The sequence below is a fragment of the Scomber scombrus genome, chromosome 1 (assembly GCF_963691925.1).
Source record: "Scomber scombrus chromosome 1, fScoSco1.1, whole genome shotgun sequence".
Lineage (NCBI taxonomy): Eukaryota > Metazoa > Chordata > Actinopteri > Scombriformes > Scombridae > Scomber > Scomber scombrus.
This window is the reverse complement of record NC_084970.1, coordinates 36,895,077-36,922,047: the sequence shown is the minus strand read 5'-3', so window position 1 is coordinate 36,922,047 and position 26,971 is coordinate 36,895,077. Positions and strand designations below refer to the sequence as shown.

The following is a 26,971-nucleotide window of genomic DNA, read 5'->3' as shown; positions in this document are numbered from 1 at the left end:
GACGAATAACACACAACACAGGAGAGAATGTAGCTGTGCTGTCGACACACTGAAAAGCATCCGTTAGCTATCATTTGTGTTTTCACTCAACAACATGTTTATTACCAATGAAAGCAAGATGAACAGTAACAGTTAAGAGGAGCTGGAGGGATAAATTAACATATAAAGAGAAAAGCAATTATCTTTACTGTTGCTTTAAATGAGTAAAGTATCCAACTGAGTGAAATACATCTGTGTTCTGGTATGAAGCTGAAAAGATACTCAAGAAAACCTTTGACCGCATAATCCATCTGGACCAAATAAAACAGAGACTGTGTTTGTTTGTTGGAAGCAGAAACTCACCGTAGCATATTTCAAGATGATGTCAGCACGTTCCTCTGCTATTAGAGTCTCAATATCTTTCTTCATGTCAATATCTGCAGAGAGAGAAAGAAGAAAGAACTGTGAGAAGGAGAGGAAAAACAAAAACAACACACAAGATGACTCTAAACAACAAAAAAGCACACCACTGATTTAATGTGGGCGAACGGTGGTTACACCAACAGGATGAGCTGGCAGAAAGCTGAAACACACTTTCCTGTGAAATGACTTCATCGCTAAGAACGATCACAGCTGATCACGGGGAATGTAAGAATCAGCTTTAGAAAATGCATTCAAGGTTTCCTCAGATGGCAAATAATAGTTACTGGGAATTTAGCTTATGCTGCTGAAAGCATTGAAAAATGATACTTTAAAACCTCAACTGCTATGTAACAACAATGTCTTCAGTTACTCAGGATAATTAATCCACACAGAACTGTTTTAATTTGGGGCAAGAGTTGCAAAGTGTAAAGAGCTGCTGGTTACGGAAGTGTTAAAGGATTTTGTGGCATTTAGTGGTGAGGTTGCACATTAAAACCAAATGAATAACCCTCCCTTTCCCTTCCAAGCATGTAGGAGAATCTGTGTTGGCTGTGAAATTCACGAAAAACCCAAAAGGCCCTCTCTAGATCCAGTGTTTGGTTTGTCCGTTCTAGGCTACAGTAGAAACATGGCGGTGCAACCAGGCGGGGAGCTCCGGTCCTCTGAAATGAGGCCAACGCGGAAGTAACTTAAAACTGCATTCTATCAAAAGGCCACCAGGGGGCGACCGTTTTGGTGTCAAAAGGACTTCCGTCTCTATACAAGTCAATGGAGAATTCACCAACTTCTCACTTGATTTCTAACCTCAGTAAACGTTTTCAAAATGTGTTTATGGTCTCAATCGCTAGTTTAAAGCCTTCTTCAATGCAGTATGATGTTCATTTGGGACATTTTCAAGATGGCGCTGCTCAGATCCGATACTATTGGCTTCTGAGCAGCAGTCCACAAACCAATGGGTGACGTCACAGATGTTTCTTATATACAGTCTATGGGTGCAACATGGAAGAGGACCCACTTCCTATGTAGATATAAAGGGCTCCTTGTACGATAAAACTTTTACATTCTTGTTTCCAGGTGATTTTACACTGTTTAAAACATACTTATGAATATTATATTCAATTTCTGCCAAGTCTGTTCCGCCACACGCCACTAAATCCTACACACTGGCCCTTTAAGGTCGGTTTATGGTCAGTCACAATGGGTGTTGTTCCAAACGGCAACATCTAAAAATGAAAAGCAGGCTGTAAAAGAGGGGGGGGGGGGGGGGGGGGGGGAATACTGTTTAAATACGAGACTGTCCTCAAAAACAGCAAAGTAAGTCTACATGCCAGTGGTCCAAAACAACACATATTTTCATTGAAGCGACAGAAGCCATCTAGCACTCTGAGGAATAATGACTGTAAAGGAAGAGGAAATCAAATGATGTCGATGTATATAGCGACAAATTCCGCAGATGGACAGGGTCGAGGTGGATGTCAACAAAACATCACACTTTGCCATGGAAGGCTGCTGTTTATTTCCCGTTTCCCATCTAAATTTAAAGGAACCACATCTTCCACACATGTTTCTCTAACCTTAATAACATGATCATTTTAACCCAAATCATGATCTTTCCCTAAACCTAACCAGACCCTAACCACTGCGTTGTCACATAATAAAACATCATTATTGTCAGTACTGCTGATAGAGTCAGCAGATTAGAGGACACTCCTATGTGTCGCTCTGGAGTCATTCTTGAGTCACATGGTCAAACCATATATTTAGTCATTTAATTGGGAGGACTTGTTAAATTTGAGGATAACAGAGAACATGTTCAGACAGTCTCTCCTGGTAGACATTCATAGTGTTTCATATAAAAAGTGACAGAAATCATGTCAAGAAAAAATAAAGCTAGAGAGATAAGTTCCAACCCTGACTGCTTTCTCACCTCCAACCTCTCCTGGATAATACAACAATCCTGTAGGTGTAAGTTATGACCACTAGTCTCAACTATTTCATTGTAGCTTCAGATGAATCCTGTTTTGTCCATTTTTTGGCGGACGGCTAAAAATACTACAAGAAATGATTTCTCAGAAACTAAGATGAAACATTTAAAACGGATGAATATAGAATAAACCCATGTGATTGGTACATTATCTGATTGTCCTGTGTTTCTACATTCAGTAACAATGAGGTTATTGTTGAAATGGGAATTCAGAACAACTCAGTTTGTGTCCAACATTCAAGGGGAAAACATCCAACATATGAGAGGAACACTATCGCTCTGAGAACCCAACAAAATTGGAGATGTTGGCTTGATCTCAGAGGTTTTGATCCAGGTTATGAGTGGGCAGCGAACTGCAGGTTTGTCCATCAGACAAAAAGAGAGAGCTGTGTCTGGTGCAGGCTGCAGTAATATAAGCCTCCTGGGAACAATCAACCTGCCAGTGTTCATATGACTGTACCACCCATCCCCCCCTTTCACCCCTTCACCCACCAGCCTCCTACAGGACATCTGCCTCACACCAACACTGAGGTACTGGGACACCAGGAAACCAGACATTAATGTAGCATGTCATGAATATTGATGATTTCTGTCACTTCAGTCATGATGTTGTGAATTCCGTGGAGACCTCTTATATCTTGCCTGATCGTGTTTATCTACAAATCCCAGAATTCAGAGAGAAGGGATGTTTTTTAGTAAGTCACTCCACTTTTGGGTTAGCGTCTTTTCTGCTATTTTAGCGACTGACAATGTATAATATATAGAACGCTGGAGGTCATAATACATGATACAATATGACAAGTTGGGTTATGATATCATAATATCTATCTGGACCATTTTTATATCTTTTTAAACCAATGCATACAATCCCAGCTGGAGTCGGAGGGTTGCTGCTAAATCATCACCAAACAAAGCGGCAAGGGTATTAATCCCACTTAATCTGCATTCTCTGGAGGGATCTACACCAGTGGCAGGTCCCGGACTGTTAATCTACTGTAAACACGCCACAGGACACGCAAACCATCTGGATTAAGAATATATCTCCAAATCGGGATGAGGCATTGAAAGTGTGTTATTCCCAAAGCAGGAAGAAATGGGAACAAAGAGATCCGCAGACAGCTGGACACGAGGCTGCGCTGAAGTCAAGCGATAGGTGGATTTTAAGTTTGCATGGGTGGTTATCTAAAAGCATGAAAGTACAGCAGCGTGGTCCCATAAAAGCCTACAAGGTTCCTTTGCCGGTTTAAAGTTTAATGGTCATTGGATTCAGAAAAAGCAGCTGACCTTGGAGCTGTAGCTATGCTTTGTACCTGAAACCTTATCAACAATAACATGCCTCTGTTTAACCCTCCTGTTGTCCCCTTGGGTCACATTGACCCCATCTCTTTTGACTGTTCTTTCTTTCTTTCCTTCCTTCCTTCCTTCCATGTGTCTTTCTTCCCTCCCTCCTTTCCTTCCTCTCTCCCTCCTTACTCCTTTCCTTCCTTCCTTCCTTCCTTCTTTCTCTCCTTACTTCCTTCCTCTTTTCCTCCTTACTCCTTTCCTTCCTTCCTTTCCTTCTATCCTTTACTTCCTTCTTACTCCTTTCCTTCCTTCCTTCCTTCTTACTCCTTTCCTTCCTTCTTTCCTCCTTCCCCCCCTCCTTACTCCTTTCCTTCCTTCCTTCCTTCTTTCCTTCCTTCTATCCTCCCTTCCTCCTGTCCTTCCTTGACCAGAGGACAACAGGAGGGTTAATGCCAGGAATCACTCTGATTGATTGTTCCTGTAACAAATCAGACGTCACAGCTGCCTGCAACCTGATCATCAAGTGAAAGGTGATGTAACTAATAATTCATATTACAAGTTCAATATCAGTTTTTTTTTTTTTTACCTAAAAACCAACCATTATTTTCATTATCAATCAATATATAATTTACTTGATTAATTAATGAATCATTTGGTCTGTAGAATATCAGAAAATGGTGATCAATGTCAACGCCAATGTATCACAAAACCTGAGATGCAACCTTAGACGTCTTCTTTATTCCCGACCAACAGTCCACAACCCAAAGATGTTCAGTTAACTGTCACAGAGGTCGAAAGAAATCAGACACTTTAAAAAATTGGAGCCATTTTAGATTCATAATAGTTGGTGAATCCACTTCTGACATCAGCACTAATGTAGGCCAATACCAGGTTAAAAAAAAATGGAAAATGCCATTTTATGGAATAAGATCAGCTGGTTATTTTGGTTAGACTAAATGTTTATTGGGCTTTCGGAACATAATTGAATTGTAATGACCAAAAGTTCATCATTTTAAACATTTGTACACCATGTGAGTGTTACCAAAATTAGGATGAATATCGCAATAGATTGGCATGTGTCATGTCATTCATTCAGAACATCGCTTCCACCTGCTTAGAAAGTTGTTGGAGGTACGAACGCTGACATATTTGATGTTAACTTTTTATTTGCTAATCCCTTAATGCAGTTTTTCTCTGATGGTGTTTTGATCCTCTCTAGAAAAAATCCTTATCTCTGATTATAGCTACACTTATATCAGTTACTACTAACCCTTATATCAGTGAAGAATGTTGGCACACAACCTCATGCTTTTGATCACTACACATGCACAGCTGATGGCTCTTTACATGCCATGGAGATTAATTACAATCTGGCCACTACTGATCATATACTCTTTACTACATAGTTATATTTAGACAATCTATCTGTGTTATCATCTGTGGATAGTAGCGTAAGTGCAGGGAAAATGAACTGGTCTAACTTAGGGAAAACTCTGAATTAGTCCTGTTTAATGTGAATAATGCAGTTCAACAGGGCAGCATTTTGTTTCCATTTCTAATAATTGCACTTACATGTCATAAAACAACCTGCACAGAACAAGCTTTACCACAAATGTTAATAAATTCAAACCAACGTAGAATATGGGCATGCAGAAACACAAAATAAACTTTTAAAAGCATATAAAAACAGTGGTATGCTTGAAACTGAAGCATGCATAAAAACATTTAAAGTTAAAACAACCATGAAATGAAGCTTGATCTGTGCAGCGTCTGTGTGTGAATGTGGGTTAACCAGGTTAAATAATTCATTAAGGTGGAAGATGCACGCTTCCATCTGGTAGACGGTCAGTGACACATTTAAAGCCCAGTGAGGAAGATGGAGGAGCTTCATCATCATCATCATCATCATCATCATCATCATCATCATCACTGCTACACTGCTGCCAGACTGATACATCAGGCTGATTTATTTTTAGCCACGGCCTTAGAAATGATAATGTCAGTCTGTCCAACACAAGTTCCCAGAGGTCTTTAAATGTCTTGTTTTTTTCCAACCAACTGTCCATAACGAAACTGGAACCAGAGAATATTTGGCTCTTTGCTTGATAAATGACTACAATGTGTAATTTAATGTCTGCATGACTGTGTTCGCTTTGCTTAAAAATGGTCTTTAGATCATGTCAAACTTTTCATTTGTGCCATAAATCCAGTAGATACATGATTTCACCATGTGACTCCTAGAACAACACATAATTCCGTTTTCTAATCTGGCGCCCCCTATCTGCAGAAATCTGCAGGACAACATCGTCTGCATGTGCTTTCGAAAAACTGTCACACGTCACTGTTAAACAATAATGATGTTTTATGAGGTAAGGTTTAAGGAAAGATGATGGTCGTGGGTTAAAATTATGACTCTAAGGTTAGAGAAACATGTGGTGTCGGTTAAAGTTAGGCCACCTTCGTCGTCGTGGCTACAATAGTAATCATGGGATTAAAATTAGGGGGCAATTGTAGTGACCCGGTCCACTGTGATAACAAAAGCACTGATTCCTCTGGAAATATCAGTTGGCTGCTGGAAAACCGAAAAAGGGAACTAAGTCTTCTTGCTGGTTGTTCCAACACATTCAGAATAATTCATGCTCGTTCTGTTAGCGTTGTTGTTAACAGGCGGCTCACTTTGTGCATGTGTTTGTAAAATGTATCTTTTGAAGGCAAACTGAAACCATTTCCTGATGCCCCCAAAAATATATATATTTAAATACTTAAATTAACATCATAAACATGCAACAGCTGGTCAGCTAATGGATTGAAGCAACGTCTAGTAGTCGACTAGGAAATTCTTTGGTGGGGTCAGTCCTGGTGTTGATCAGTTCTTTTTACAAACATCAGCACCAGAATAGCCACAGATCACTTGATAGATATTTGAGATATTTGAGATAGTTCAGATACTTTGACTCTGGGCGTGTAATGTTTTGATCAAACAAAGATTGGACTTCAGTTCTGCCAGCTGACATTTACAGCATCAAACATCTGGATGAAGCTTGTTTATAGTGGTAGATGTATATAACATAGAATCTAACAGATCAGATGCAAAGGCTCAAAAAGAAAAGCTGATTGCCTGCAGAAGCTTTAAATATGAGTTGTCATCTGAAGCATATGGCAGCGGCTGCATGTGGTCAGCGCAGTAAATCACAGAGGAGCTCTGGCAGGAGTCCCAGTATGAAGGGTGGAGGCCCAAACTGGGAGAGAGAGCAGAGAGACTGGACGGCAGCTCTTTACTCTACCTGACAGATTAACAGACTCACAGTTAGATGGTTTCCAATGATCTGAAGTTCTGACTTCATTAAATAAACTTCATCAGAGAGCCTGAGACAGTCGTTTACGGTCAGAGGTGTTAAAAGTGGGAAAAGTGTCATTTTTTACCTTTTATATATATACTCAAAGATTTCAACAATAAGAAAATTGGAAACTTTGATATTGCACCACAGCTTATCAAACCACAGGAACAAAGCTTTGTGTAACTAATCATATGGCAGTATTTTACACAGTGCACACCCTTGGCATTGTTAGCTGACTTATCTGAACAAACTTACACGCTTCTGTTTGGATTATACAAATGAGTCATAAAAGAGACGAGTGCTCCTTCAGAGGAAACGTTAAGTGTGAATTAAAGTGACAGCTCAGTGGCCTCAACAACCTTAACAAAGGAGAGTCTATGAATAAACAAAGTAAAAAAAAAACATTGATGGCAGTACTTTGGCTTCTTAAAGTCCGACTCACAGCAGAGTGGAGTGTGTATTCTAAACTGTGCCAAAAACCTCCCTCAATCAAAATGGGAAATACCACAAACTTATTTCATTACCGGAAACACTTTAACCCAACAGTGCTCGCAGAGTTTGAGCTTAGGGCTGCTCAGAGAAAAGTCTCAGAAACAAACTGTGTTTCTAGCATCACAACTTACAACAAAAAAGCAAAAAAAAAAGACACACAAACGTTACTTTATTCAAGAAGCTAATGAAAGTAACGGACCCAAAAGCTGAAAGCAAAGCAAAAGACTGTGTTTATGCTTGTTTTTGTATGATTCATTCATAAACATACATTTTCTGTTTGCAGCTCAGACTATTCTTGGTCATTTTTCATGATATTAATCCACCTAAATAAAATCTGAACCGAATTTGCAATTAGACAAAGTGGCCAATCTGTGTAATTACAACTTCCAGATCCATCATGCAATGCACACAGTCACAGCTGTAAAATGGTGAATAAATGTTTCTCTAAATGACATGTTTTGTTGTTATCAGAATTTGAACCATTCAATCAGATAGCATTTAGAAAGCCTGGAGGAGCTACATGATAAAATTATTTAGGTGAACAAAATGCCAACAGGAATTTAGGACAAGGACTCTACTGAGCATGCTCTGTGGGCCCAAAAACGCAGAAGTATGAAGACGCTCTGGGAAACATGGCTGACATATTTTTGGTTTCATGCATCACTGAGCAACTTTGATAGGAATGAAGGGGAACCACAACTAAACATACTCATATCTGAAACTGAACTGTCAGTGATTGAGTTGCATTGTGGGTAATGTATGCGCCAGTTTTTGCCAAAGAAGAAGAAAGACAATGTGTCTGGTTCTGCTGCATTGATTTAGATCTTTTTGGTTTTTTTTTTTAACTGTCCATTCTGAATCTGACAACATTACAGAAGTGAAACAATAAATCTGTGGAGGATTTTTAATACTTGACTTGAACTTCACAAGAAAGACTTCATGGACGATGATCCAACCAAAGGATTTCCCCAAAACTAATAAAGGAACTAATATGGGACTAATAAAGGAATATCTTATCTTAAAATCTGAACACACAGGACTGGATGATGCTATCACTCCAAATATGATTGACGGGTGTTTTACATGTTTACATATCTGTTATTGCATGCATTTTAGTCAACATATATTGTTTTTAAATGTGCTCTTTGAACCTAAACTCAATATATGAATCTACCAGTAATTTATGTGTAAAAATAATGCAGTTATGGCCTTTATTTAAACCTCATACATCCATAATGCATCCTTTAGTTATTCTGAAGTGGTCAGATTAGCCGACTCAGGGTCAAAGATCAGCTATGTGTGTGTCCAGCATTCATCTGCTGATGTATTACATGACCTCAGATCAGCTGTATGGTCATTTCAAACATTTAATGTATTTAGGAATATATACAGTAAGAATTTGGGTAAACCAGGGAACCTCTTAAAGATCATTTATCATGCCATTTGATGTATTTTAGAGGTGTATTTCCCCAAATCCTGAACTAAATTATCATTCATCAAATAAGGTTTTTAGGCTAAAAGGTTTAATTTTTGTCATGAATAATTAAATGTGTTACAGCTGACCCTGAACTATGTGTGCTCTATTTCTATAAACGAGATATTAGCTGTTCTTAGAAAACAATGTTGAACAACTTCAGTGTTATTGCAGCAGCAGCAGCAGCAGCTCTGAGCTCCCAGCAGGCCTTCTGCTGCTGCTGCATCACTGTTTCCATCAGCGGACAAGCAGAGCTGTCTGCAGGATGCTCGTCCAGTCTGTGGACGGTATAGACGCGTTTCACTCAGATCTGGCCGGCTTAGAGAGGACAAAGTGTCATTTTCTGATGGTAAACAAACCCGCAGCCTCCTGCACGATGAGCCGTGATTTAACGTCGCTGCAGCTTCACGCGAGATCTTTTTATTCTAATGAGAATAATAAACAACAGCAGGGGGAAATAAACGTGAAACTGGAGATAAATCATAGTAATAATTACCGTGTTTCTCGGGTGTATTTCTGCGCTATCCGTGCAGCAACACAGCTCCGGCTGCTCTGGGCATTCTCCGGTGAAAGTGCAGCTCCAGCAGAACAAACCACCGGGCTGACAACAATAGCCTCCCTCCCGTCAATCCATAGGTTACCATCAGAGAGCGCACACACACACACTCACACACACACTCACACACAGAGCGCACGGGACAGAGGAGCTCCTGGTCCAGGATCCGAGCAGCGACAGCGGCGGAGGCGCACTGAGCAGGCGCCGCAGCGTGGCACCAGTCAGCCGGCTGAGAGGGTTCAGATCCGGCCTTAAAGACACAGAGCAGCTGCCTCCAGGCTCTCTCACTCTCTCTCTCTTTCTCTCACACACACACACACACACACACACACACACACACACACACACACACACACACACACACACACACACACACAGAGAGAGAGAGAGAGAAAAACACAGAGCGGCGCATTGTGGTTTTACTCTGCCGCCATCTGCTGGACAAATACGTTGGTGCAGGGATGGAGGTTGCGATACCAAATAGGCCCACATCCAAACTGGATTTACAGGATTGATGCTGTTGGTTTTTTAAAAATTCATATTTTCAGAATTTTCAACTTTATTTGTATGTCATCTCTCGTGCAGATTTGTGCAATTTAAAGTGCTTTGCATAAGAGACAAATGTAAAAATTAGGCTATTTCAGACCAATGCACATGAGAAATGTAATAAAACCAATAAAATATATATTGAAAAATAAAACAAGAACTGGATAAAACAATTAAAATAAATTACAAATAAAATAGAAAAAGGAGGAATAAAACATTTCAAAACAATAAATTATTTAGTCAAATAAATAATGCACATCAAATATTCTAATAAAAAGCCAACAACACACACAGCTGCTCTCAGTTCTCTGGTTCCTCATAAAAAAGAGCTCAGGAGGAAGAGCGAGTCGTCCACTAATCACAGGGTCAGTGGTTTGATCCCCAGCTCCTCCTGTCCTTTGAATAATAAGTACTTCTAATTTTGTACAAGTTGGCTCCACACAGTCTGATATTAGCACAGAGATGAACAAGGTAAAAGAGAAAACGCTAGAAGGGAGCCCAAGATTTGAGCCATAAAGTGTTAGAAAACCTCTTGTCCCCTCTGAAGAAACTAGTAGAGTTCCCTTCTGAAGACTGTAGAGGGCAGTCTTATGACAACAGTGGCAGTATGAAAGGAAAGAGGAAGTCGAGTCCATACTATTAGGAATCCTGGAGCTTTATTTGTGCTAGAAGTCAGAGATGCACCTTTAGAGGTGAGGGATAAAGCCACAGATCCAGTCAAAAAAACTGAGGTACAATCGTTGGCTGAAGATGTTGGATCATACTGCTTTTCAGTCTGTACTGTGGTATGGAATGAAATCCTGTCCCTAAAATCCAGCATCTCAGCAAAGTATTGCAATCAGTGTCAGTGCAGTTGGATGTTGCAGTTGACCTCAGGAGGAAAACAGAATTGTCTCTGTTCATGGAAATGTTTGGGGTGCTTTCAAATTCCCTGTCCCACCCAATGAAGCCCAGCAACACCCTGAGCTTTGGTGGACAGTCATACCTGAGTGGGACTGGCATGGAGATATAGACATTCCTACATTTACCAAAAGCCAACATGGCTACCATAGAACTTCTGGCTTTCTTACAGGAGATGAAACTGAAGGAAATGTATCCAGATATGTGGGTGGCCCTTAGAATCGCTGTCACAGACAGTTGCTGCTGCAGGAGGAACTCCTCCAAACTGAAGCTTATTAAAACTTGTCTGAGGTCTACAGTGGTTCAAGAGAATCTCAACAGACTTGCTTTAATAAGCATTAATAGTTAGGTTTCTCTGTAGATATCATTTCATGATGACGTTGCAGGAAGGAAGTCCAGACGTGTCAGATTTTAAGCTGCCTGAGACTTAGGAGATTGATGATTGATTGATGAGGAGAAAACCTTCCTATCAGCGATGTATGAAACCCAACATAATTACCCATATATAAGCCCTTCTGTTCACTGCAAACAGGAAATACTTTGATTCACATATAAAAACCATGTAAAAGGTAACAGTCTCATTTCATATAAATCTGAATGACACAAATAAAAAACACGGCACAAAGTTGTCTTTCAAATTTTTTTCTTAGTTTTCTCTTATCTGCTTTATCACAAAAGTTATATTGTGCAGCTTTGATAGTACTTGTGTTTGAATATTCATTAATAATATTGTAAAATGTAGTAAAAACTAAATAAAGACTTGATGTAACTAACAGGTAAAGGTAGAAAATGGTCCTGAGAAAACCACACATAAAGATTATTATATTAAGTAATCACCTATTATTAAGTACTCACATTGTTAGCCTTATCATCACACCACAGCTCAAATACAGTTTTTATTGTTTCACTTATTTTTAGTGCCTTGTACAATATCTGTATAGCTAATTTTTCAGTTAGTTGAATCTTCTGATACAAATAGGAGGCTGATAAATACATTTTTCCCACTGGTTTGCTTTTAATTAAGATGAACAAATTCCCTGCATGTTATAAAGATATGCTCAACTGTCTCATCCTCATGGTATTAATTGCAAAGGGCCATTGGATTATTTCCTGTGATGAAATTGTACCGTGTTCTGGCAATTTTATATTAAGAAGCACAAAGTCGTTTGTTGTCTTTCTGAGTTTATTCGTTCGCCTGCAGACGGACTCTTTGCTGTCTCAAGTGTGAGATGGCATGAATGAGCCCAGAGCAGGAGAAGTTGTCAGATTATATGCAATACATTATCTTGTGAAAAGGACGATCTTGTTCTACCATCAGAACAATGTAAGCACAATCATTTTAACATACATTCAATAATAAGAATTCCCATTACAAGCTTTAAGGTGGCTGTCATCAAGTCTCAGCCTGCTTATTATTATTATTACTCTTTCCATTTTGTTTCCCCTACTTCTTAACATGCCTACTCTGTTTAATATTGAGTTTTAAATGTCTCACTTTAATGCTTTACCCCAATATGCAAGGCAAGGCAAGCTTATTAGTAGCCAAAGTGATAGCAGCATCAAAACAGGCAATATAAAGGCAACACATGGCAATATAAAAATACATTTAAATACAATTTAAAAAGTGTTACATTCGAAATAAAATCATAATAGAATAGAATAAGACAGTCTTCAGCTGTGATTTAATGAACTGAGAGTTGCAACAGACCTGCAGTTTTCTGGCAGTTCGTTCGGAAATGTGGAGCATTAAAACTGGTCATTGAGGGGGCACAGGTGGTTGAGTGGTTAAGACTGCATGCCACATACGCAGCGGACCCTGGTTCGAGTCCCGGCTGGCGGACCTTTCTGCATGTCATACCCCCCTCTCTCTCCCATGATTTCCTGTCTCTCCAGTGTCTATGCCAAAAAAAATCTTTTAAAAAAACTGATCGTTGCATCTACATGTTTATTTTCGTCAAGATTTCTGGCTTGGTTTGTGGTTTTTAACATTATCAATTGAAGCTGAGCGCTGACTTTTAATCATTCTTCCTTGGCTCCAAAAATCAATTTTTAAAAAATGCTGGCACATTGAATCACTGATTTGAAAAACTTGAAGATTTGATATATTTACCGATCTGGAGCCAAATATATTGTGTCATCACTCAAACTTCCCAGCACTGGGTGAGGCAGCAGACATCAATCTTAGGCCTCGTTCAGGCTGCCAAGAGTTTACGAACTCTGCAAACTTATCGCGCTGGCAACTATTGTATATTCCATTGCGATAATAGTAAGGTAAACTGTATAGACAAAGCATTCAAATAGAAAAGTAATCCCCCCTGAATGTGCTCCTGCATGCATGTGATTTGACAATGGAGTGTCTTTCTCAACGACCCTGTGTTGTCTTGCTGGAGCCCTTTGCATTGACAGGTCAACTGCATCAACACAAATACCCCCATTTAAATCATTGAGAATGTTTTGTCACACAGAGCTAATATTTGTCTGACCATTACCTGAGACAAATGTCCTACTCAGTGTGTGATGGTCTGGTCATGACTCTGTCTTTCTGTCCACAAACCCTCCTACAGAGAGCACAGAGACACCAATGAACCAGACATGAGACTGGAGCCAGACCCTGATGAGCACCTAAACCAGAGTCCGAACGCAGGGTAGACAGGTTCGGTGAATGTACAATAGAAGGTGTGGAGGTGGATTAATGTGTCAGGGCAGACTATGTAGAAGGACAGAGTGCCAGCAGGACAGTCCACATACACTGCTACTCTGTTTGAGAAAGAGGCAGAGGGGAGAGGGACTTTGGTTTCTCTGCCATCGTGACAAACGAAGTAACCACCACTGGAGCAGTTTAGACTCCAGGACTGATCATTCTTTCCAAACTTGCCGTCATCTTCATATCCTTTCCTTCTTATTCCTTTGTAAGTCACCGCTATGCGAACATCTCCTCTCCACTCCACCTCCCAGTAACAGCGACCAGTCTGCTCATTTTCACACAGCACCTGAGACCAAAAGTCAAATCTCTCTTCGTGATAAGGATATTGCTGCACCTCTCTAAATATCACTTTTTTGTTGTTGTTGGTCAGTTTGAGGTTTCTGTGTGCTGTGTTTGGGTCCAGTGTGAGTTCACAGGCATCTGATGGAGAGAACAAGACAACTTTATTTAAATCAACAATGACAGTTAAATAAACACTTAAATTATTCTATTACATCTTACATCTTATTTCTTTTCCCTGTGGGTAGTGGAGGGATATGCATATTGGGTACAGTGTAGATTGGGCAGTCTTTTAGAGGGATTAATCATGCAAAGATGTACTTGAACTTGTGTTGATTGCGGTGAGGAACTGTGAGCACAGAAGTACATTTCTGTCTTCAGGTATTTCTTTGGATCCACATGAAATATCCCTTTAGGCCATTTTTTAGAATGTAAAATTAGCATCTGACAAGCATATCACTCATATCATCATTGGTTTAAACTGTTTCTCATGAATTAAAGTTAAAACACACTCACACTTTCTCATGCCAGGTCTCAGTCTCTGCATTCCCCCATGGTCCACCCTAGAGTAACAAACAAAACCAGATTCAGCTTCATACACTTTCAGTCTGCTGTTTTTCGAGATGAGCCACAAGATAGCTTAAGATAACTTCATTGTCTGAAAAATGCAGCCTGGCAACAGAGGCTCCTCAAGGTTCAGTTGGGGACTTTCTTTTCTTTCTAAACACAAGGACCCTTAGTGCCGTCATACCAGAGCATGGCTTCTCCTGCTGCTATACTGACAAGACATCTATTCTTGTCATTTCTAACACTCATGTAGAGGTACACATCACTACTTGGCTGGTAGACATCTTGGAGTGGATGTCACAGCACCAACTGAAAGGGCATCTTACATCAAAATCTGTCAGAACAAATTGTATTTCTAATTTGCATACTGTAGATTCCCTTAGTAAATCATGCATACAGTAGGGTTTTAAAGTACCTGTACGGTTGCCCTAAACGTTTTCTTAGTTGTCTGTTTGGGAGGGATGCATATACAGTCTTTAATCACATCTAGCGCTTCCTCTTACTGGGATTGGGAGTGTACTCATAAGTGCCTATGGACAAAAGTATCTATCATATGAATGTAATGTAATACTTGAGAGTGGCCAGTTTCAAATGTGGATCCTGGTTCAGCAGCTGCACTCCTGAGTCTCCTGGATGATTGTAGCTCAGGTCCAGCTCCTTCAGATGGGAGGGGTTGGAGCTCAGAGCTGAGCCCAGAGAAGCACAGCCTTCCTTTGTGATCAGACATCCTGACAACCTGCATACAAACACAAACAATGCCATACCATCACTGTAAAACTGACTCCATGTTACCTTTCCATATTAAATAAGAACCTCTTTGTTCTTTTTTCTTCTTTTCTCTGATTAGGATTGTCTTTGCAAAGTGCTACAGTGTGTGTTGGTCGGGCAGCTGTGCTTGTGCTGGAGTTCAGTGTTTCACTTCACTAACTCAGTCTTTACTTCTGGAGCCTCTGTTTTTTGTTTGTTGCATGAGAAATGTAGATAATTCTTGTTAATCATTTCCCTTATTGCCAGCATATGCATCCAAATTTATATGACTTGAATACCTAAGAGCCATGATGGACTGACATTCAACAGGTGTTATTTGTACCCTGTGATCCTACTTTTTGAAGCCTAAAGTTTTGAAAGTCTGGTTACATGACAGCAGATAGTAAAGTGCAAGTAAAATGAAGCATATACAGGATTGTGGTTGGAGCTGGAGTTGGGGTTAATGTTAGGGTCCCTTTCAGAAGGATTAATCATGACAAGGTGTGCATGAAGGAGCAAACTGTGAAGCATAAAAGTCCATTTCTGTTTCATGTATTTCTTGGTTAAGATAAGTGTTGAAATGAGCAACTCTTTTACTAACTCCGGTGTCCTACAGTACACTCATTTACACTATGTTAACTGACTTGCCCATCCTACCTGCTAGCTAGCTAGTTTGAACTGGTAATACAAAGCCAGACATTGTGTCACTATCATACCACTCTTATATTAACTAAATGTTTGCCATCTCAGTCGGCAAAAATCTCTGGTGCGCATGCTCTACGGTCGCTGGAGGATTCTCAGCCTTTGGGTGACTGACTCACACAAACTTGAGACAGTAATAAGAGAGCAGACCTCCCATGTCTAATGTCCAGCCACCACAAAAATTTCCTTCAGGAGGAATAAAAGGATGACCATTAACTACACACACCAAAACTCCTGCATCAGTAAATCCCTTAAGTGTGATACCACGTTTAATGAAGGAAAGAAATGATTAACATTTTTTGGAAAGCCTCAATGTCAAATTCTCCAGGTCCCCTTTTATACACAGCAGAATCCTCACCCGAGAGTTTTCAGTCCACATTGTGGACTCTCCAATCCAGCAGACAACAGCTTAATGCCTGAATCCTGCAGATCGTTGTTACTCAGGTCCAACTCTCTCAGACTAGAGGACTGGTAATTGAGAACTGAGGCCAAGACTTCACAACTTCTTCCTGACAGGTTGCAGCCAATCAGCCTGATGGGAAATTTCAGACAGTCAATTCACATATTAAACACATAAAGTAGTTTGCATGTTCAGCTTTTAAATACAACAACATTCCTGACCTGAGAGTTTTCAGTGTACTGTGTGGACTCTTCAGTCCAGCAGAGAGCCATTTTACTGCGGAGTCCTGCAGACTGTTGTTACTCATGTCCAGCTCTTTCAGATTGGAAGACTGAGAGCTGAGAATTGATTGCAGAGCTTCACAGCTTCTGTCTGATAGGTGACAGCCATTCAACCTGAAGAGGAATCAACAATACAAAAGAAAATGTTTGCAAATATTTTTTCTTGCCTACAGAAAAGGTTACATATAATTTGTCCAGGTATGTGTATACGTACAAAGCTTTATTAGAAGCTTTGACCACTGGTAGCAGCCTTAGCAAAGCCTCCTCTGAAGCAGAGTATTTCTTCAGGTCAAACACTTTCAGATCTTTTTCCGATGACAATAAGATGTAGACCAGAGCTGACCACTGAGCAGGAGACAGCTTTTTTGTGGTGAGACTTCCTGATCTCAGGTACTGTTGAATTACCTCCACCAGAGAATGATCTCTTAGCTCACTCAGACAGTGGAACAGATTGATGTTCTTCTCTGGAGAGGAAGTCTCCATAATTATCTTCTTGGTGTACCTGCCTGTTTCTTGATTAATCTGTGAGCTACTTCTTGTCTTTGTCAACAGGCCTTGTAGGAGAATCTGATTGGTCTCCAGTGAAAGTCCCAGGAGGAAGCGGAGGAACAAGTCCAGGTGTCCATTTGGACTCTTTAAGGCTTCGTCCACTGCACTCTGGTAGAAATGTGTCATGGCAGATTTCTCTTTTGTTGTTTTAGACTTCTCTGAGGTAGACTTTGGATCTTCTGCCAGCAGATTGACTCCAGAGTTGATGAATGTCAGATGGACATGAAGAGCAGCCAGAAACTCCTGAAGGCTCAGATGGACGAAGCAGAACACCTTGTCCTGGTACAGCCCTCTCTCCTCTTTAAAGACCTGTGTGAACACTCCTGAGTACACTGAGGCTGCTCTGATATTGATGCCACACTCTGTCAGGTCTGATTCATAGAAGATCAGGTTGCCTTTCTGCAGCTGCTCAAAAGCCAGTTTTCCCAGAGACTCAATCATCTTCCTGCTCTCTGGACTCCAGTGTGGATCTGTCTCAGCTCCTCCATCATACTTGAGGTTCTTCAGTTTGGCTTGAACCACCAGGAAGTGGATGTACATCTCAGTCAGGGTCTTGGGCAGCCCTCCACTCTGTCTGCTTTTCAACACATCCTCCAGAACTGTAGCAGTGATCCAGCAGAAGACTGGGATGTGGCACATGATGTGGAGGCTTCGTGATGTCTTGATGTGGGATATGATGGTGCTGGCCTGCTCCTCATCTCTGAATCTCTTCTTGAAGTACTCCTCCTTCTGTGGGTTAGTGAACCCTCTGACTTCTGTCACCATGCCGACACACTCAGGAGGGATCTGATTTGCTGCTGCGCGTCGTGTGGTTACCCAGAGGCGAGAAGAGGGAAGCAGGTTCCCCCTGATGAGGTTTGTCAGCAGCACATCCACTGAGGTGGACTCTGTAACATCAGTCAGGATCTCATTGTTGTGGAAGTCCAGAGGAAGTCGACACTCATCCAGACCGTCAAAGATGAACACAACCTGGAACTCTTCAAAGCTGCAGATTCCTACTTCTTTGGTTTCAGCAAAGAAGTGATGAACAAGTTCCACCAAGCTGTACTTCTTCTCTTTCACCACATTCAGCTCTCTGAAAGTGAATGGAAATATGAACAATATGTCCTGGTTGGCTTTGTCTTCAGCCCAGTCCAGAGTGAACTTCTGTGTTAAGACTGTTTTCCCAATGCCAGCCACTCCCTTTGTCATCACTGTTCTGATTGGTTCATCTCTTCCAGGTGAGGCTTTAAAGATTTCTTCTTGTCTGATTGTTGTTTCTGGTCTGTCTGGTTTCCAGGTTGCTGTTTCAATCTGTCTGATCTCATGTTCATCATTGACCTCTGCAGTCTCTCCCTCTGTGATGTAGAGCGGTGTGTAGATCTCATTCAGAAGGGTTGGGTTTCCTGCTTTAGCGATCCCCTCAAACAGACAGTGGAACTTCTTCTTCAGGTTACGCTTGAGTTTATGTCGACAGTCTGCAGCACGAGTTCCTGAATGAACAAACAACAAATTAAATCAGTGAGTGGATCTTACAGAAAGTCTAGAAATCTGAACATGTAAGTGTGTCTGTGTAGTTTCTCCTCTTCTATCAGTTTTATTCAGCGCATCAGTGGAGGACAAACAGCCTCTGATCTGATGCAGATGTGTGCAGCATATTTACAGCAGAGTTTGAAACGTCACTCCCCTGATACCCCATTAAACTAATATATGCATTGGGAGCAGAGGGCAGAGAATTTTACATTCCTGGTTCTTTGGTCCAGCATCTGGTGAATTTTTTTGTCCCTGATGTGTGCGTGTACCACACAGCTTTTGTAAATATAAACTTCTCCCATGTTGCCTACATTTCCTCTCCATCATGTTAAATCTGTTAAAATCCTCTTACTGCTCTGCAGAAGCTCAGCCAGCTCCTCCTGCTCCATTCTCCTCAGGAAGTGCACAGTGATCTTCAGCAATGCCTCTCTGCTGCTCCTCCTCAGCTCTTCTTCCTTACTGTCCAACACCTCCTCATCCTCACTCTGACTCTCTAAGCATTCGGGGTAATCTGGACACAGACCCCTCTGAAGTTTTTTCAACTCGTTCTTCGCAAAAGTGACGATTTTCTCCTCCAGCAGCTGGAACAGAAAGATAAACTGAATATATTAACATTTAGAATACAAAATGTGATTCATCTGTCAGTCTGAAGGCCTGCTGGTCTTAACAGAGCAGCATGGACACTTAATAGTAATATTAAAAGGTGTGTTTGTACATGTACACACCATAAATATGGAGTCCAGTTGTGTTTGATGCTGCTGTGCAGACTGATCACTGGGATCCTCTGAGCTCTGCTGCTGAACTCTGTGGAGAAAACATCATGTTTAAAGCTACTCTTACCTTTCTTGCATTTCACACAGCACTTTGAAAAAACTTGAATAGCAACAACCCCTCTGCCTCCTATGTCCCACCCCCGCACTCCCTTCCCCTCCGCGAATGCACACTATATATGTATAGTTTTCTTTTTCCCCGTGGGAGCAGCTGGAGGTGGAAGCCGTGGCCCGCTTTTGTCGGTCATTGTCAGTTGCTACTGTCTGTTTACAGCTATCTCCGTGGATCATGGATGTATTATAATGCAGTGGATCCACAACAGACTCTCTACCGGGTGGGCGCACGTGATTACATAATGCGGAAGGAGAAAACAGGCAGGTCGCTCGGCCAATCATATCATTCTGACCGAATGATATGATTGGTTTTCACAGAATATTATGAGAATGGAATAATGATTAGTTTCTATGCCTGGTGGATCTCTCTAACATTTTAGAGTGCCATTACCTTATTAATAGCATTTTAACATAAACAAAAAAATGTGTAAAAATGTAACAAAGGTAAGGGTAGCTTTAAGGACATTTAATGACTCAAATCTGCACACAACTTATTAAAGATTATTAAAGATGTTCTGCCATAATGATTAAACAAATTAGTGAATGTAAAATTCTTACCCGTGATCAGCAGGTTGTCCATCTTTAAACTTAATAGGAGGATCCATAGACCCGTCACTCTTCATGGACACACAGCTGGGTTCAGGAGAGTCTGCTCTCTGCTGCTGCATCCTGATACTAATAATGAAGTGCCAAAAAGCATGTAGTTAACTTATTGTATTCATTTTATTTTATTTTATTAGTTTATTTCATCAGGGACAGTGCATAATAATAAACATTTATGTAAATATGAATTTACGGTGGCCAGGAAGTGCAAAAAAAAAAAAACTTCTACAAAGTTTGAGACAAATTTACATTTTGGAAAACATCCGGAAAGGGAAAGAACCAAATACTGGACTTGACGTGGAAGTGATCAAGTGAGCGGCGACAGTCTGTGCCAGTACACCAGTATGTTTACTCAGCCGTTAAATAAACTATAGGCATATATAAGTATGTCTATGAAATAAACTAGCTGCTACTTTCCTTTTTGATAAAGCTTATAGTTATGGCCAGCCAGACCAGCTCCTAGTTTATGCTGCTGTAGGCTTAGACTGCCGGGGGACTCCCATGATGCACTGAGCCCCTCTCTCCTCTTCTCTCTCTCTCTCTCTATCCATCCATCTATACCCATTAACATTCATGAACTATTTATGCATTCAATAAGCTAAACTTCTTCCTCGGAGTTGTCTGTGGTTTCTCGTCTCACAGGTAATCTGGGCCTGTAGACGTCCGGATGACAGATTCCAGTCCCGGACCTTCAATGTGCTTCTCTTTCCTATCCTTCCTCTCTCTCTTCTCTTTCTCTCTCTCCTCTCCTCTCCTTCCTCTCTCTCTCTCTCTCCTCTCCTTCCTCTCTCTCCTCTCTACTCCAACCGGTCGAGGCAGATGTTCTCCCGTTAAAAGGGAGTTTTTCTTGCCACTGTCACCAAGTGCTGCTCATGTAGGAATGTTGGGTCTCTTTAAATTAAAGAGTACGATCTAGACCTGCTCTATGTGTGAGATAACTTTTGTTGTGATTTGGTGCTATATAAATAAAGATTGATTGATTGATTGATAATCTAATGCTGTGTACAACATTGAATGAGTTTTCTTCCTCTCTCGACACTTTCACAACTCGTTTCTTACTGACTCTAAAGCACCACCTGGTGGCGGAATTTATATAATACTTCACTCATGAATGCAAATTAAACCATTAAATGAACTGAAGGCTAGTTTTTTAATCTGATGTCCCTGGCCAGGTGTGAGTTGGTAGCCTAAAATCAAGAAACAACTTTAAAACATTGTAAGATGAGTCAGTTACAATAAATATAAAACACAGAGTGACATAAGCAGAACACAATAAAAAGCAGAGCAAACTATGACTGAACAAAGCTACAAACAAACAGTTACAGAACAGCTTCACAGGAGCAGATATAAGCAAGAACAAATGTGAGCAAAAATGGATGTAAACAGATATGAGCAAGAATCAACACAAGCAGCAGGACAACAATAACACAACAGGGCAATTTAACTGCATAAATGGAGACAGACATAAGAAAAACAAGTGTAAGAAACACAATCTTACACTTGAACACTGAGGCAGGCACAGCAACAAGACAATTTACCGGCATAAAAAAAAGACAGACTAGCAGGAACAAGTAAAAACAGATTCAAGCGACAGGACAGCTGTTTCAGCAACAGGGCAGTTCTTTGATGAGTACCTCCAGACTAGTTCTGACAGAATTAGAGACTTATGAGCCATGTTCTTAATTGTCTAGAAAAAGCACGAAACCATGAATCATTTTGTAAATGGGGCATATTTTATTAGTTTTTCCCAGCTCAAATGATTATAGTTTACTTAGTAGTTAACTCAAATAAATGCAGGATTAACCACAAGTTGAGATGTCAGAATAAAACTGAAGAGGAAGATTCATACCTATTGGAGCATAAAGCAACCTAAACTTTAAACTATGAACTGGAGACCTATGGACAGCAGAAATCCATCAGTTGCCACAAGAGCTTTGATCTACTCTGGACAAGGGAGAAAATGAGGATCAGGGGGTTTACTCACCCCAGCAATGTACCAACTGTACAAACATTAACTGTAAGCTAACTAGCAACATATGCACTGACTTCGCGTGTCTGTGTTCAGTTCAGCCTCTGTCTCAGTCTGCCGTCAGTCTCTCCTTTTTCCTCATCTCAAGTTAAAACATTTTAAACTCATTTGGACACATCTACACATCAGTTTGCACCACCACAAGTAATTTCACATTTGATCACATCTTTCCCTTGACTCTATGCAATCACACCAACTCTTATTAACTGAGTATTGTTTTTGAACAGCTAGTTAGGAAGCGGAAATTAAAGGTGGTTGGCCTATCAGGGAGGCCCTGGTGAATCAGTTGAGTGTATTCTGTGGAAGCTCTGCTGGAGGGAGGTGGGGGTAGTAGCAGGAGCCAGCTCTGCTCTGGGCTGCAGTAGAGTGCCAAACAAAAAGTACAGAGCAATTGGTGGCTCCAACACTTATCTTGAAGAGCAGTATTAATTAGGCCAGTGCCTTGCATGGCACACCCACGCCATTAGTATGTGAGTGAATTGATTCCTCAGGAGTCTGGAGCATCAAATAATAAATAATTCAGTTTTACATGCTTACTTTACATCAGCAGGTTGTCCATCTTTAAAGTCATTAGGAAGACCCTTAGACTGGTCACTCTTCATGGACACACAGCTGGGTTCAGGAGAGTCTGCTCTCTGCTGCTGCATCCTGATACTAATAATGAAGTGCCAAAAAGCATGTAGTTAACTTATTGTATTCATTTTATTTTATTTTATTAGTTTATTTCATCAGGGACAGTGCACACTAATAAACATTTCTGTAAATATGAATTTACGGTGGCCATGAAGTGCAAAACAACACAAACTTCTACAAAGTTTGAGACAAATTTACATTTTGGAAAACATTTTTACATATCATAAAACAGAAGTACATTAGCAATACACTTTTACTAGTCCTGAAACCAACTTACATTTTAGGAAACAAATTAACAAGATGCGAAACACTGTTACAAGCGCTGAGATACATTTAAAATTGACACAATCTTCCGGAAAGGGAAATAACCAAATACTGGATGTGACGTGGAAGTGATCAAGTGAGCGGCGACAGTCTGTGCCAGTACACCAGTATGTTTACTCAGCGGTTAAATAAACTATAGGCATATATACGTATGTCTATGAAATAAACTAGCTGCTACTTTCCTTTTTGATAAAGCTTATAGTTATGGCCAGCCAGACCAGCTCCTAGTTTATGCTGCTATAGGCTTAGACTGCCGGGAGACTCCCATGATGCACTGAGCCCCTCTCTCCTCTTCTCTCTCTCTCTCTATCTATCCATCCATCTATATCCATTAACATTCATGAACTATTTATGCATTCAATAACCTAAACTTCTTCCCCGGATTTGTCTGTGGTTTCTCGTCTCACAGGTAATCTGGGCCTGTAGACGTCCGGATGACAGATTTCAGTCCCGGACCTTCAATGTGCTTCTCTGTCCTATCCTTCCTCTCTCTCCTCTCCCTCTCTCTCTCTCTCTCCTCTCCTTCCTCTCTCTCCTCTCTACTCCAACCGGTCGAGGCAGATGTTCTCCCGTTAAAAGGGGTTTTTCTTGCCACTGTCACCAAGTGCTGCTCATGTAGGAATGTTGGGTCTCTTTAAATTAAAGAGTACGATCTAGACCTGCTCTATGTGTGAGATAACTTTTGTTGTGATTTGGTGCTATATAAATAAAGATTGATTGATTGATTGATAATCTAATGCTGTGTACAACATTGAATGAGTTTTCTTCCTCTCTCGACACTTTCACAACTCGTTTCTTACTGACTCTAAAGCACCACCTGGTGGCGGAATTTATATAATACTTCACTCATGAATGCAAATTAAACCATTAAATGAACTGAAGGCTAGTTTTTTAATCTGATGTCCCTGGCCAGGTGTGAGTTGGTAGCCTAAAATCAAGAAACAACTTTAAAACATTGTAAGATGAGTCAGTTACAATAAATATAAAACACAGAGTGACATAAGCAGAACACAATAAAAAGCAGAGCAAACTATGACTGAACAAAGCTACAAACAAACAGTTACAGAACAGCTTCACAGGAGCAGATATAAGCAAGAACAAATGTGAGCAAAAATGGATGTAAACAGATATGAGCAAGAATCAACACAAGCAGCAGGACAACAATAACACAACAGGGCAATTTAACTGCATAAATGGAGACAGACATAAGAAAAACAAGTGTAAGAAACACAATCTTACACTTGAACACTGAGGCAGGCACAGCAACAAGACAATTTACCGGCATAAAAAAAAGACAGACTAGCAGGAACAAGTAAAAACAGATTCAAGCGACAGGACAGCTGTTTCAGCAACAGGGCAGTTCTTTGATGAGTACCTCCAGACTAGTTCTGACAGAATTAGAGACTTATGAGCCATGTTCTTAATTGTCTAGAAAAAGCACGAAACCATGAATCATTTTGTAAATGGGGCATATTTTATTAGTTTTTCCCAGCTCAAATGATTATAGTTTACTTAGTAGTTAACTCAAATAAATGCAGGATTAACCACAAGTTGAGATGTCAGAATAAAACTGAAGAGGAAGATTCATACCTATTGGAGCATAAAGCAACCTAAACTTTAAACTATGAACTGGAGACCTATGGACAGCAGAAATCCATCAGTTGCCACAAGAGCTTTGATCTACTCTGGACAAGGGAGAAAATGAGGATCAGGGGGTTTACTCACCCCAGCAATGTACCAACTGTACAAACATTAACTGTAAGCTAACTAGCAACATATGCACTGACTTCGCGTGTCTGTGTTCAGTTCAGCCTCTGTCTCAGTCTGCCGTCAGTCTCTCCTTTTTCCTCATCTCAAGTTAAAACATTTTAAACTCATTTGGACACATCTACACATCAGTTTGCACCACCACAAGTAATTTCACATTTGATCACATCTTTCCCTTGACTCTATGCAATCACACCAACTCTTATTAACTGAGTATTGTTTTTGAACAGCTAGTTAGGAAGCGGAAATTAAAGGTGGTTGGCCTATCAGGGAGGCCCTGGTGAATCAGTTGAGTGTATTCTGTGGAAGCTCTGCTGGAGGGAGGTGGGGGTAGTAGCAGGAGCCAGCTCTGCTCTGGGCTGCAGTAGAGTGCCAAACAAAAAGTACAGAGCAATTGGTGGCTCCAACACTTATCTTGAAGAGCAGTATTAATTAGGCCAGTGCCTTGCATGGCACACCCACGCCATTAGTATGTGAGTGAATTGATTCCTCAGGAGTCTGGAGCATCAAATAATAAATAATTCAGTTTTACATGCTTACCTTCCATCAGCAGGTTGTCCATCTTTAAAGTCATTAGGAAGATCCATAGACCAGTCACTCTTCATGGACACACAGCTGGGTTCAGGAGAGTCTGCTCTCTGCTGCTGCATCCTGATACTAATAATGAAGTGCCAAAAAGCATGTAGTTAACTTATTGTATTCATTTTATTTTATTTTATTAGTTTATTTCATCAGGGAAAGTGCATAATAATAAACATTCCTGTAAATATGAATTTACGGAGGCCGGGAAGTGCAAAACAACACAAACTTCTACAAAGTTTGAGACAAATTTACATTTTGGAAAACATTTTTACATATCATAAAACAGAAGTACATTAGCAATACACTTTTACTAGTCCTGAAACCAACTTACATTTTAGGAAACAAATTAACAAGATGCGAAACACTGTTACAAGCGCTGAGATACATTTAAAATTGACACGAACCTCCGGAAAGGGAAAGAACCAAATACTGGACGTGACGTGGAAGTGATCAAGTGAGCGGCGACAGTCTGTGCCAGTACACCAGTATGTTTACTCAGCCGTTAAATAAACTATAGGCATATATACGTATGTCTATGAAATAAACTAGCTGCTACTTTCCTTTTTGATAGAGCTTATAGTTATGGCCAGCCAGGCTTGTCCTGGACCAGCACCTAGTTTATGCTGCTATAGGCTTAGACTGCCGGGGGACTCCCATGATGCACTGAGCCCCTCTCTCCTCTTCTCTCTCTCTCTCTATCCATCCATCTATATCCATTAACATTCATGAACTATTTATGCATTCAATAACCTAAACTTCTTCCCCATAGTTGTCTGTGGTTTCTCTTCTCACAGGTAATCTGGGCCTGTAGACGTCCGGATGACAGATTCCAGTCCCGGACCTTCAATGTGCTTCTCTTTCCTATCCTTCCTCTCTCTCTTCTCTTTCTCTCTCTCCTCTCCTTCCTCTCTCTCCTCTCTCTCTCTCTCTCTCCTCTCCTTCCTCTCTCTCCTCTCTACTCCAACCGGTCGAGGCAGATGTTCTCCCGTTAAAAGGGAGTTTTTTCTTGCCACTGTCACCAAGTGCTGCTCGTGTGGGAATGTTGGGTCTCTTTAAATTAAAGAGTACGATCTAGACCTGCTCTTTGTGTGAGATAACTTTTGTTGTGATTTGGTGCTATATAAATAAAGATTGATTGATCGATTGATACTCTAATGCTGTGTACAACATTGAATGAGTTTTCTTCCTCTCTCGACGCTTTCACAACTCGTTTCTTACTGACTCTACAGCATCACCTGGTGGCGGAATTTATATAATGCTTCACTCATGAATGAACCAACTGCAATGCAAATTAAACCATTAAATGACCTGAAGGCTAGTTTTTTAATCTGATGTCCCTGGCCAGGTGTGAGTTGGCAGCCTGAAATCAAGAAACAACATTAAAACATTGTAAGATGAACTGTAAGCTAACTAGCAACATATGCACTGACTT

General features: G+C 40.6%; 1 protein-coding gene across 1 annotated transcript in view; it reads right to left on the bottom strand.

The window, feature by feature from the left end:
* LOC133977638 (uncharacterized) overlaps positions 1-26,971 on the bottom strand; it is a 90,894-nt gene that overhangs the window by 62,851 nt on the left and 1,072 nt on the right. The window contains 10 exon segments of the mRNA XM_062415898.1: positions 15,182-15,262; positions 16,334-16,523; positions 16,526-16,770; positions 16,871-18,662; positions 18,791-18,814; positions 19,070-19,298; positions 19,443-19,521; positions 20,160-20,276; positions 22,771-22,887; positions 25,498-25,614. Coding sequence (XP_062271882.1) covers positions 15,182-15,262; positions 16,334-16,523; positions 16,526-16,770; positions 16,871-18,662; positions 18,791-18,814; positions 19,070-19,298; positions 19,443-19,521; positions 20,160-20,276; positions 22,771-22,887; positions 25,498-25,614 — 2,991 coding nt within the window.